The 13,992-nt window shown below is 45.6% G+C and overlaps 1 protein-coding gene across 7 annotated transcripts in view; it reads left to right on the top strand.

The window, feature by feature from the left end:
- Positions 1-13,992, top strand: part of LOC147111838 (radixin) — a 97,963-nt gene that overhangs the window by 64,873 nt on the left and 19,098 nt on the right. For all 7 annotated transcript variants that reach the window (XM_085999115.1, XM_085999119.1, XM_085999114.1 and 4 more), the window contains one exon: positions 5,828-5,991. In XM_085999115.1, coding sequence (XP_085855241.1) covers positions 5,828-5,991 — 164 coding nt within the window. The remainder of the gene's footprint in view (positions 1-5,827; positions 5,992-13,992) is intronic.

Raw genomic sequence — 13,992 nt, 5'->3', positions numbered from 1 at the left:
TCCAAGCCCAGGGTTAGCTTCTGTATGTTTGCTAATAATGCCCAACTCTACCTGTCCACCATTTCCCTTGATCACTTGTCTGACTCTGCTGTTAGATTTAGATATGACTGCGTCAGTGGCCCTTCCTTGGTGATATCCCATCCTCCCTTCATTAAGCTTAAACTTGTCCAAACTCTGTTGCTTGTGTTCTACCCTTCATTTAAGTCTCGGTTGTCTGTCTACCTATCATAGTGACAATCACCGACTCCTTGTCATTCGACATATTAAATTTAAAATCTTTGTCTATAAATCGGTGGATGGCCTTGCCACCACCCTTTCTCTGTAAGCTCTATAACCCCTCCATTCCAGTCCTATGATTCTGGTCATTAATTTCCATCCACCCCCATGATTGTTGGATGGAGCTTTCAGTCACATCTACAGAACTGACTCCCTAGATCTCTTCCCTTCTCCAGCTATACTGGGAGGTTTTCTAAAAATGCTATATAAAATGTCGTAATAGTATCCGTTGAGATGTCCTGTTCTTTCCCACAGTTTGTAACATACACTGACAAGAATGTGTTAACTTCTTATAGACTAACTAATTGTCCATAACTTCTTATGGACTAATGTGCAAATAGCTCTCGCCAAGTTCTGTTCGCCTATTAATGTTAGTCTGGTGACATGTTCTATTTCTGCCTTTGGAAATGACTAGGGAATATGGTGGGCATTCTACATGTTCTCCATTAACAGTGATTGGTGCAATCGGTTGGTGCACTAGCCAATACACTGCATGAATAAGGACCTGAATTTCACTGCATAAAGGGACTCCATTTGCTTATCGCAACTGTCTAGCCACAGGCATGAGTAAATGTTGGAAAACAACCTAAAATGCAAGAGTCAGGAGAGGTGACAAAATTGTTATTTGAGACAAAACCGTTTACATGCCATCATGTTGGTAAACATTTATCAATACAGTGGCTGTACAGTCTATTGGCACTTACAAAGGTACCCCAGGAAAATGGGAGTTTTCCCTCCCAAACTGCAGTGACATTCCTGTTAGCTCAACATGTGACTAGGAAGAAAATTATAATGGCAGTTCTAAACCTGTGCACAGCTCTTTTTGGTGTGCAGATGATGAGTTTGATCTTCTAGATCTGAGGCTAACTGATCAGCTTTATTGCTGATACGTGATAGTTTTCTCTACTACAGAATACACTAAAAATATCTCTGCCATGATTTTCAAAAGAAACTTGAAAACTTAGTTTCAAAAATCGATTATTTTGTGTCTGAATTTTAACTCCAGTATTTATTCCTGTCTCATTTTCCCACCGCTTCTGCCTCATTGTTCATGCCGATTATGAAAATGTGTGGTGGAATTTTGTGATATTTGATCATGATCACAGGAATGGTAGCATAGTGGTTATGTTACTGGACTAGTAATCCAGAGACCTGGACTAATGATCTGGAGATGTTGGTTCAAATCCCACCACGGCAGCTGGGGAATTTAAATTCAGTTAATTAAATAAATCTGGAATAAAAAGCTAGTATCAGTAATGGTGACCGTTAAATGATCGGATTGTCATTAAAAACCCATCTGATTCACTAATGTCCTTTTTAGGGAAGGAAATCTGCCATCCTTACCTGGTCTGCCCTATCTGTGACTCCAGACCCACAGCAATGTGGTTGACTCTTAACTGCCCTCTGAAATGGCCTAGCAAGCCACTCGGTTGGAAAAAAAACCGCTATGAAAAATAAGAAGAAAACCGGACAGACCACCCATCATCAACCTGGTTACGGACATAATGCCGCACCCAGCCCAGTCGACCCTGCAAAGTCTTTCTCACCAACATTTGGGGACTTGTGCCAAAATTGGGAGAGATATCTGACAGACTAGTCAAGCAACAGCCTGACAGTCATACTCACAGAATCATACCTTTCAGCCAATGTCCCAAACTCCTCCATCACCATCCCTGGGTATGTCCTGTCCCACCAGCAGGATAGACCCACCAGGGGTGGTGGCACAATGGTATACAGTCGGGAAGGAGTTGCCCTGGGAGTCCTCAACATTGACTCCGGACCCCACGAAGTCTCATGGCTTCAGGTCAAGCATGGGCAAGGAAAACTCCTGCTGATTACCACCTACTGCCCTCCCTCAGCTGATGAAACAATACTCCTCAATGTTGAACACCACTTGGAAGAAGCACTGAGTAGCAAAGGCTCAATGTACTCTGGGTGGGGTACTTCAATGACCATCACCAAGAGTGGCTCGGTAGCACCACTACTGACCGAGCTGGCTGAGTCCTGAAGGACATAGTCTGGGCCTGCGACAGGTGGTGAGAGAACCAACACGAGGGAAAAACCTACTTGACCTCGTCCTCGCCAATCCACCTGTCGCAGATGCATCTGTCCATGACAGTATTGGTAGCAGTTACCACTGCACAGTCATTGTGGAGACGAAGTCCCGTCTTCACACTGAGGACACCCTCCATCGTGTTGTGTGGCACTACCACTATGCTAAATGGGATAGATTCAGAACCGATCTAGCAGCTCAAAACTGGGCACTGTGGGCCATCCGCAGCAGCAGAATTGTATTCCACCACAATCTGTAACCTCATGGCCTGGCATATCCCTCACTCTACCATTACCATCAAGCCAGGGGACCAACCCTGGTTCAATAAGGAGTGTAGAAGAGCATGCTAGGAGCAGCACCAGGCGTACCTTAAAAAATGCAGTGCCAATCTGGGGAAGCTGCAACTCCGGACTACATGCATGCTAAAAAGCGGAAGCGGCATGCTGTAGACTGAGCTAAGCGATCCCACAATCAATAGATCACATCAAAGCTTTGCAGTCCTGCCACATCCAGTTGTGAATGGTGGTGGACCATTAAACAACTAACTGGAGGAGGAGGCTCCATGAATATCCCGATCCTCCATGATGGCGGAGTCCAGCACGTGAGTGCAAAAGACAAGGCTGAAGCGTTTGCAACCATGTTCAGCCAGAAGTGCCGAGTGGATGATCCATATTGGCCTCCTCCTGAGGTCCCCACCACCACAGAAGCCAGTCTTTAGCCAATTCGATTCACTCCACGTGATATCAAGAAACGGCCGAGCGCACTGGATACAGCAAAGGCGGTGGGCCTCGACAACATCCTGGCTGTCATGCTAAAGACTTGTGCTCCAGAACTAGCCATGCCTCTAGCCAAGCTGTTCCAGTACAGCTATAACACTGGCATCTATCCGACAATGTGGAAAACATAGAAACACAGAAGATAGGAGCAGGAGTAGGCCATTCGGCCCCTCGAGCCTGCTCCGCCATTCAATGCGATCATGGCTGATCATCCAAATTCAGTACCCGGTCCTGCTTTCTCCCCATACCCCTTGATCCCTTTAGCCTTAAGAAATATATCCAACCCTTTCTTGAATATATTTAATATATTGGCCTCTACTGCCTTCTGTGGTAGAGAATTCCACAGGTTCACCACTCTCTGGGTGAAGAAATTCCTCCTCATTTCTGTCCTAAATGGCCTACCCCTTATCCTTAGACTGTGACCCCTGGTTCTGGACTCCCCGACCATCGGGAACATCCTTCCTGCATCTAGTCTGTCCAGTCCTGTCAGAATTTTATAAGTTTCAATGAGATCCCCTCTCATTCTTCTAAACTCCAGCGAGTACAAGCCCAATCGACCCAATCTCTCCTCATACATCATTCCTGCCATCCCAGGTATCAGCCTGGTGAATCTTTGCTGAACTCCTTCCTCAGATGAGGTGACCAAAACTGCACACAATACTCAAGATGTGGTCTCACCAAGGCCCTGTATAACTGCAGCAAGACACCCTTGTTCCTGTACTCAAACCCTCTCGCTACGAAGGCCAACATGCCATTTGCCGCCTTAACCGCCTGCTGCACCTGCATGCTTACCTTCAGCGACTGGTGCACAAGGACACCCAGCTCTCGTTGCACTGCCCAGGTATGTCCTGTCCATAAAAAGCAGGACAAATCCAATCCAGCCAATTGCTGCCCCTCTACTCTCAATCATCAGCAAAGTGATGGAAGGTGTCATCGACAGTGCTATCAAGCAGCACTTGCTCACCAATAACCTGCTCACTGATGCCCAGTTTGGATTCCGCCAGGACCACTCCGCTCCAGACCTCATTACAGCCTTGGTCCAAACATGTACAAAAGAGTTTAATTCCAGAAGTGAGGTAAGAGTGACTACCCTTGACAACAAGGCAGCATTTGACCGAGTGTGGCATCAAGGATCCCTAGTAAAACTGAAGTTAGTGGGAATCGGGGGGAAAACTCTCTACTAGCTGGAGTCAGACCTAGCACAAAGGAAGATGGTTATGGTGGTTGAAGGTCAATCATCACAGCCCCAGGACATTGCTGCAGGAGTTCCTCAGGGCAGTGTCCTAGGCCCAACCATCTTCAGCTGCTTCATCAATGACCTTCCCTCCAACATAAGGTCAGAAGTGGGGATGTTCGCTGATGACTAGAGTGTTCAGTGCCATTCGCAACTCCTCAGATAATGAAACAGTCCATGCCCGCTTGCAGCAAGACTTGGGCTGATGTGTGGCGCGAATGTTACACAGAATACGCAGAATCCCCACAGTGCAGATAGAGGCCATTTCGGCCCATCGAGCCTGCACCGACACATATCCCACCCTTATCCCCGTAACCCCACGTATTTAATCCCCTAACACTAAGGGTCAATTTATCATAGCCAAATCAACCTAACCCGCACATCTTTGGACTGTGGGAGGAAACCGGAGCACCCGGAGGAAACCCACACAGACACAGGGAGAATGTGCAAACTCCACACACAGTCGCCCGAGGCCGGATTTGAACCCGGGTCCCTGGTGCTGTGAGGCAACCGTGCTAACCACTACGCCACCGTGCCCCCCCTTGATGTTACTGCCACTTAAGTGCTAGGCAATGACTATCTCCAACAAGTGAGCATCTAACCACCGCCCCTTGACATTCAACGTCCTTACCATCGCTGAATTCCCCACCATCAATATCCTGGAGGTCACCATTGACCAGAAACTTAACTGGACCAGCCACACACATACAGTGGCAACAAGAGCAGGTCAGAGACTAGGTATTCTGCGGGGAGTGTCTCAACTCCTGACTCCCCAAAACCTTTCCACTATCTACAAGGCACAAGTCAGGAGTGTGATGGAATACTCTCCACTTGCCTGGATGAGTGCAGCTTCAACAACACTCAAGAAGCTCGACATTATCCAGGATAAAGCAGCCCACTTGATTGGCACCCCATCCTTCACCATAAACATTTACTCCCTCCACCACCGGCATACCGTGGCTGCAATGTACAAGATGCACTGCAGCAACTCGCCAAGGCTTCTTCGGCACCTCGACCACCTAGAAGGACAAGGGCAGCAGGCGCATGGGAACACCACCATCTCCAAGTTCCCCTCCAAGTCACACGCCATCCTGACTTGGAAATATATCGCCGTTCCTTCAACGTCGCTGGGTCAAAATCCTCGCACACCCTCCCTAACAGCACTGTGGGAGTACCTTCACCATATGGACTGCAGCGTTTCAAGAAGGCAGCTCACCACCACCTTCTCCAGGGCAACTAGGGATGGACAATAAATGCTGGGCTTGCCAGCGACGCCCACATCCCATGAACGAATAAAAAAAAAAAAAAAAATGATTAACATTGTAAAGTTATTTTAGCTTCTAATTGCTCATACCTTTTTTGAGTAAGTTGATTGGAGTAAAGCTGACGGCAAAATGCAAGCATAATAAATATAGTTTAGGCTATGTAGTCATTTGAATATTATGACCAGTACTAATTTTTTTGCATTGTAAAATTGTTTTTATGTAGGATTTTGTATTTTATGCTCCACGGCTGCGAATCAACAAACGAATTCTAGCACTTTGTATGGGAAATCATGAACTCTACATGCGAAGGAGAAAACCTGACACTATTGAAGTACAGCAAATGAAGGCACAAGCCAGAGAGGAAAAACATCAGAAACAGTTAGAAAGGTAAATGAGAACGGTCAACTTCACCCTAATAAGTCCATCTCTGTTGCAATGCAGAGAGGCATTGATGTACGCCTTGCCTTTACTCTGACCTCTAACCTGAAGAAAGAGGAGGTCTACGCTAACCTTTGAATAATGCTAATAACCCTTGCATAAATTCCAAATAAGTAATTGACTTTCAACAACCAGCATTTAAGCCAAGATCAGTTTGTAGAAAAGGGCTTTAGCAACAAATTATGTTTACATAGCACTCCTCATGTAAATGATTATCTGTGCTTATAAGAGGGACACGGATATTGAGCAGGATCTGACAGAATTTGATGGGGGAAAGAGATCAAAGACATGGCTGGAAAAAATTGTTGCTTCTTTGAAGGCTTTTAACAGCAGGAAGAGAATTTCAGAAGCCAGGGACATAATGGCTGAAATATGGTCTCTGTGAAGGAATGTAGAGAGCAGGGAACAAGCAGTGATCGAGTTGGAGGAATAGAGAATGAGGCCTAGAATGTATGGATGGAGCAGATTCCCTAAGCAGACTAGGCTGTGCAGGGATTTGAAAATTAGTAGTATCTTGAAATCAATACACCTAGGAGCTTGATATTGCCTCTACCTCTGTTCTGTTCTCCCAGAACTTTGGGTGCAAATTGGCTGCCACATTTCCTCCATTACAAAGCTGCAGTTTGGTTCAGCCTGTGATGGTTTCTCCATGCCATTCAGCATCTTTCTTTCCCATCCCTGTTTTACATTCCAAAATGAATCATCTCTCACTTCTTCTCTGCATTAAATTGAATTTGCCACCTTTACAGCAGTCGGTTGCTCCCCTTTAGCCTACAATCCAATTAATTTTGCCTTTTCTCTTCCACTTTGACCTATTGTTCACCTTCTGAGAGAATGCCATCTTGTGTGCTCATTCTCCTCCCTAGCTCTGGATTGTGTTGAAATCCAAGACTTTACTCAAACCCATTGTTCCTCATAACCTTAAAGCTGGAATCCCTTCAGTCTTTCCTTCCTGTTCCAATGTTCAGGCTTTCAAAATCTAAGCTTGATGCTGCCTGATTACTGCTTCCTGATTTAACTCATCTAATTTACTCCTTTCCACCTTAGTACCTTTTACTATGGTTTTTTGGCAGCTCCCCTTGTTTTCTCATATTAATAAAACTGACTAACCAAATAATATTTCCCAGTCCTGAGAAAGGGTCTTACGTCCTGAAACATTCTGACTTCTGTTTTTCCACAGATGCTACCTGACACAAGCATTTACAGATTTTTCTGTTTTTACTTTCAAATAAGTGCAGCTGCTGTTTAATCTTTTCCAAATACAAGCAATATGTCCATTATTATGCAGACATGGAAGTTGTTGTTGTAAAACGGTGACAATTCCAACTAAAGGTGGAAGAAAGCATCTCAAGGCATTGTTCTCTTTGCCTGGTTGAAAATATGTTCATTCACCTGAGTTGCACAAGATGCTTGCTCAGCTTAAAAGAAAAGCCCTAAATATAGCTGACTAGAGAGTGTTACTGTGCATATAGTGCAAAATGTTTCAGGAGTCAGTGCCCATTACGTGACTACTCGTCCTCCTTTTCCCTCACTTTCCCCCATCCGTGGTGAAAATGGCGGATTATCCTGTTTGTATGTGGAGATTGAAATGTCCTTCATTTAGGCAATTTGGCATTGTGTTCCTTTATGCTGGCATAGGACAAGTAATCTTCATGAAAAATATGACTTCTAAATTGCTTTTGTTCGGTATACATTGGGGCAACTGAACATGAGAGCAGTATATGTTCTTTGCCGTGTTTTCCTCAGATATATATTAAAGGGGCATTGCTGTCATGTTTACTCTCTGCAAATCTGCCTACCTACTGTTGTGCCTTCTGCTGTTCTCATCAATCATGTGAGTCATTTACAACTAAACAAAACTCTGCCATGAAAACTACAACATGAATGTCTCTGCTGAAATAGACAGTGTTTCCATTTGAACAAATTCTATATTTGCTTCTACATGATTACAAAACATGGCTTTATAACTCAATGCTCTGGAAGCCCAGGGACTCTTGTTAGTGTCACACCTACCACTTCTCTCCCTGAAAAGGCACTCCTTTTAACCTTGTGCTTTCACTTGCCATGTGGTGGGGAAGAGAACTGAAAAGCCAAGTCAGTTTAAAAATAAGTGAAGGCAAAATGTTGTAAAGAATGTTATTGAAGGTCAATATATTTTATATGAAATGCATTGTTCACATAGTATAGTAAATGAAACACACTGTGTGCTGTGCATTGCCAATCAGTAATGTGTTCACATGTGGCACCTATTTGGCACCTACTTGCTGCCATCTGCTGATCAACAAAATAAATCATAAAACAGCTGCATATTCCTAGAACTCTAGCCAAGAAGACATCCCTTTTATAGAATAGTACAGCACAGAAGGAGGCCATTTGGCCCATCGAGTCTGCGTCTGCTCTTTTGAAGAGCAATCCAGTTTAGTCCTACTTCCCCACTCTTTCCCCATATCCCTGCAATTTTATCTCCTTCAAGTATTTATCCAATTTCCTTTTGAAGGCTACTATTGAATCTTTACAAATGGAAATAAAAATTCTCTAACTCAATAAATATAAAGCTGTAATCTAGAATAGAGAATTGTAACTAAGGGACTTACTATTGTTGGATAATATGTTGCATTTATATATTATCTGAAATACATGCAAGTCCTTTCCTTCCTTAATCCCTGAAAGAGAGAGACTTGCACAGAGAATGATCATGTCTCTCAAATATCTAAAATGCTTCACATGCAATGAATTATATTGATGGAGCAGCCATTGTTATGTAAGCAAAACAAGGCTGCCATCTTGAACCTAGGAATGCACTATAAATTGCAGTGAGATGAATGACCAGTTAATCTATTAATGGTGGTTGAGTGCAGAATGTTAACCAGGAAGGTTAAAATTAATGTGTGAGAAGGAAAGGAGGGAGGGAGGGGAAAAGGAGTGGACATTAATTTCATTGCAATATTCTCCTAAGTTCCCAGAAAAACAGAAACAAAATGGTCATGTTTGTTTAAATCACCCTCCTCTTCATCCAATTACAAAATATTTAGCAAACAGATTTTGCACTATACAGCGAAACCTGTAAATTAGGGACTCCTACGGGACTTGCATCAGGTGTCCTTTATTTGCAGGTGTCCTTATTTTCAAAATGGACATTGTATGTACAGTAAACCTGATGAGCCAAATATCCCGGGTTTTTTTTTTTGCCCTCACCTGTCTAATTTTGGTGTCCTGCCAGCAGGATGTGATTTCAGTCCATTTTCTGTTTGTTGGGTTTCTCAGTTCATTGCCATCCCGGAGTCCTTTTCCAATGAGGAAGGTTGTCCTGATCCTGGGATCTGCTATGTTGGCAGCCTGCACAGGGCAAAGGTGGCTGCTGTTGGACTGGAGGGTCTAGGAGGTCCCAGCCAACTTGATTTGGGGGAGGTGGTTAGTTGATGTCCTGCAGACCTCTGCCTGGGACGCCCTCCCCCTCTGTGCTGCAGCTGCTAATGTTTGAAGTGCTGGGGGATGGGTAGAGGCTGTTAGTTCGTCGGTACTAAACTTACTGGTGGTGTAAGGTTTCCAACTCTGGTTGGAGGCATTCCTGGAGGTTTGACCACATGATGCCTACAAATGTTACTGGATTTACATTAAAAATTGGGTCCCCTGTAGTTGAGAATCTTTATTTGTGGTTTTGTGCCAGCAGCTGTTGTGTGAGAAGTTCCAAGAACCAGGAGGCTGCCCGTGAGCAGGTGAAGTGGGGAAGCAGAGGGTGGGGAAACGATTCCCTCCATCTCCTACACACTCTCTCCCCCCGCCCCCACCACCACCACCACCAAACGCTGATTCCCGACTCCCCTCCCCGCAACTGGCAGTTCCCAGCTTTTGTGTAATGGAGATTTCTTTACCCTGCGTCCATAGTGGCAAGAAACTCCTCTATCCCTGTGATAGAGCTGTGCCAACATTTGATCCCAAGAGATTGGTTTCTCTGCCACTATACATGCTCGGTAAAAAGATCGTCATTGAGCAAAAGCAGGTTTTGTTCACCCGCTGCTGCCACCTCGCACTTGTGTGTGTCCGGTGTTTTCAGTTGTAAACTAACTTGGTGCATTGAAGGCTGTCTGTAGTTTGTAATTTGCAAGTGTCTGGTTTCAAGGTGCAGCTTGTATCTATTACAATGTAAATTATTTGGAACTTCAGAAAGTGACATTTTTGCAGGGGAGGGGAGTCCATTTGTACAGTTTCACTGTATAATGTTTAACTTCTCATCACTTAAATTTAGTTAATTTGTTCAGTATATGGGTACAGTAGGATACTTGGCAAGGTTCCCTACAAACTGCAGCCGCATAGCGCTCTGCCGGTCCTGCACAGCTCTGGACCAGCTTTTTCAATGTTTTCTCACGCATCTGCCCCTTAAAAGGGTCCATGCGCCACCCCTCCCTTTCCCCACCCCCCCCCCAAAAAAAAAATAAGAGGGAACATTGGCACTTGGTATGGTTCTAGATGAGCAACCCAAAGGCTGCAAGTTCAACTCCCACTATGGCAAATTGTGAAATTGAATTTAATATAATCTGGCAATTTAAGGGCGAGTGCCAGGAAAAATAACGGTGACAACCCAGCAGCTTTCACGAAGAACCAAACCGATTCATTCATGTCCTTCAGGGTAGGAAGCCTGCCACACCGACCTAGTTTGGCCCTACCACCTGCCACACCGACCTAGTTTGGCCCTACCACCTGCTACACCGACCTAGTTTGGCCCTACTACACCGACCTAGTTTGGCCCTACCACATGCAGTTGAGAATGGTGGTAAAGAACAGATGGTGGGTGGAGAAAGTGCAGGAGATCCAGCAGCTAGCCGACAACCACGACGTGCGTGGATTCTTTAGCGCAGTCAAGACCATCTACAGCCCAAGGACCTTCCCCACTGCGGGCCAAGAACGGAGAGGTACTCATCAAGGATAGGGAAGCAGTCAGTGCCCGCTGGAAGGAGCACTTCGAATATTTCCTTAACCATGACTCTGTCTTCAACACGAGTGTCCTCAACTCCATCCCACAGCATACTACCCGTCACCATCTCAGCACAACCCCAGCCCGGCATGAGGTTGAAAAGGCCATCCGACAACTGAAGAACAAGGCGGCCTCGGGAGCAGATGGAATCCCCGCCGAGGCACTAAAGCATAGCGGAGAAGCACTACTGGTGCGAATTCATGAACTCATTTCTCTTATCTGGAAGGAGGAGAGCATGCCAGGGGATCTCCGAGACGCTGTAATTGTGACCATCTTCAAGAAAGGTGACAAGTCTGATTGCGGTAATTACAGAGGAGTTTCCCTGCTGTCTGCCACAGGGAAAGTCAGCGCAAGAATCCTCCTCAATCGCCTTCTCCCAGTGGCCGAAGAGCTCCTCCCAGAGTCGCAATGCGGATTCCGCCCACTAAGGGGCACAATGGACAGGATCTTCACCGCACGTCAATTACAAGAGAAATGCCGGGAACAGCACCAACCACTGTACACGGCCTTCTTTCATCTCAAAAAGGCCTTCGACACTGTCAACCGTGAGGGATTATGGAGTGTCCTCCTCAAGTTCGGCTGCCCTCAAAAGTTTGTCACTATCCTCTGCCTGCTTCACGACGACATGCAAGCCGTGATCCTGACCAACGGTTCCACCACAGACCCAATTCATGTACAAACCGGGGTCAAGCAAGGCTGTGTCATCGCACCAACGCTCTTCTCAATCTTCCTTGCTGCAATGCTCCATCTCACCCTCCGTAAGCTCCCCACTGGAGTGGAGCTAATTTACAGAACAAACGGGAAACTGTTCAACCTCCGTCGCCTCCAGTCCAGATCCAAGGTCGTCCCATCCTCTGTCGTCGAATTACAGTATGCAGACGATGCTTGCATCTGCGCTCACTCGGAGGTCGAACTCCAAACCACCGTAAACACCTTCACCGAAGCATACGAGAGCATAGGCCTTACACTAAACATCAGTAAGACAAAGGTCCTCTACCAACCTGCCCCCGCCACAGTGCTGCCCCCCCCCCGATTGTCCAAGGCCTTGTCGTGGATTTTGATAATGTGGACCACTTTCCATACCTCGGGAGCCTACTGTCAACAAGGGCAGACGTCGATGACGAAGTCCAACACCGCCTTCAGTGTGCCAGTGCAGCCTTCGGAAGAGAGTGTTTGAAGACTAGGACCTCAAACCTGGCACTAAGCTCATGGTCTACAGGGCAGCAGTGATACCTGCCCTGCTGCATGCCTCAGAGACATGGACCATGTACAGCAGGCACCTCAAAGCACTGGAGAGGTACCACCAACGCTGTCTCCGCAAGATCCTGCAAATCCGTTGGCAGGATAGGCGCACCAACGTCAGTTTTCTTGCTCAGGCCAACACCCCCCAGCATCGAAGCTCTGACCACGCTCAATCAGCTCCGATGGACGGGTCACATTGTCCGCATGCCCGATACGAGACTCCCAAAACAAACGCTCTACTCGGAGCTCCGGCACGGCAAGAGAGCCCCAGGTGGGCAGAGGAAACTCTTCAAGAACACCCTCAAAGCCTCCTTGAAAAAGTGTAACATCCCCACCGACACCTGGGAATCCCTGGCCCAAGACCGGACAAAAAGTGGAGGAGATGCATCCGGGAAGGTGCCGAACACCTCGAGTCTCTTCGGGAGTAAGCGGAAGCCAAGCGCAAGGAGCGCACGTCAACCCAAGCACCCCACCCACCCACCCCTTCAACCACCGTCTGCCCCACCTGTGACAGAGACTGTAGGTCCTGCATTGAACTAATCAGCCACCTGCGAGCTCATTTTTAACGTGGAAGCAAGTCATCCTCGGTTCCGAGGGACTGCCTAAGAGACGAGGACAATCAATCAGGCAACTAACAGAAGAAGGTGGTTCCACCCCCTCTTCAACCGAAGCTGAAGTGTTTGCAGGTGTCTTCAGCCAAAAATACCAAGATCCTGCTTGGTGGTCTCAAAGTCCCCAACAACATGGATGCTGGTTTCCAACCAATTTAGTTCGCTCCGTGTGCACTGGATACCACAAACTATAGGCCTTGAAAATATCCTGAATGTAGTGTTGAAAACCTCTGCACCAGAGCAAGCTACTCTCCTAGCTAAGCTGTTCCAGTACAGCTATGACATTGACATCTATTGACAATGTGGAATATTGCCCAGGTAGCTTTTATCCACAAAAAAACTGGGTAAATCTAATCTAGCCAATTACAGCCCTATCGACCTCTTCCCAATCATCAGTTAAGTGATTAAAGGAGTCATCAGTACTGCCCTCATTGCTGTTTTGGGAGCCTGGCTGCCACATTTTCCCTACATAAGTCACTGCACTACAGTTCAAAGTAATTTTTGAAGATTTGAAATGTGATAAGACACTATAAATGGAAGTCTCTTCTTGCAGGATTATCATTAACAGAATTTTGTGGAGAGGTAATGCTGAAATATCGTACCATAGAATAAATACTGATTGCTCTCCTTTTACTATCATTTGAGTGTGGCCTTCACAAACGAGACACTTGGGTAGTTTAGTTCCTATGCATCTATTATTCAGTTCTGATGAAGGGTACATATCTGAAATGTCAGAACCTGTTGTTTTTTCTCTTTATGGGTGCTGACTGACGAGTATTTTCATTTTTTTATTTGATTTCTAGCATTTCCAATTTTTTTCTCTTTATCTGAATATTGTGTCCACTGCCTTATTTGACTGATTATTTCAAACATCTGTCATACAACGAATAAAGAACTTCAACTTAATCTGTTAAGTCTTTGTTCTGGCTCTACTTGTCTGTCTGATTTTTGAAGCAATATTTTCAGTTTAGCTCAATTTTTTTTTTTAACCTAGCTTAATTAAATTCTGGAACCTTGAGGTTCCCTGCACACAACCCTCACCTCACTTCCTTAACCACCACCTTGCTGGGGCTTCCTTGATCTATCTTAATAATTCATCTCAAAGTTAGGATCAATCTTTGTTTT

The sequence above is a fragment of the Somniosus microcephalus genome, chromosome 10 (assembly GCF_052327205.1).
Source record: "Somniosus microcephalus isolate GS21.2 chromosome 10, FLI_Smic_1.0, whole genome shotgun sequence".
NCBI lineage: Eukaryota > Metazoa > Chordata > Chondrichthyes > Squaliformes > Somniosidae > Somniosus > Somniosus microcephalus.
The sequence above is the reverse complement of the archived record's forward strand: the minus strand, read 5'-3'. Positions and strand labels throughout refer to the sequence as shown.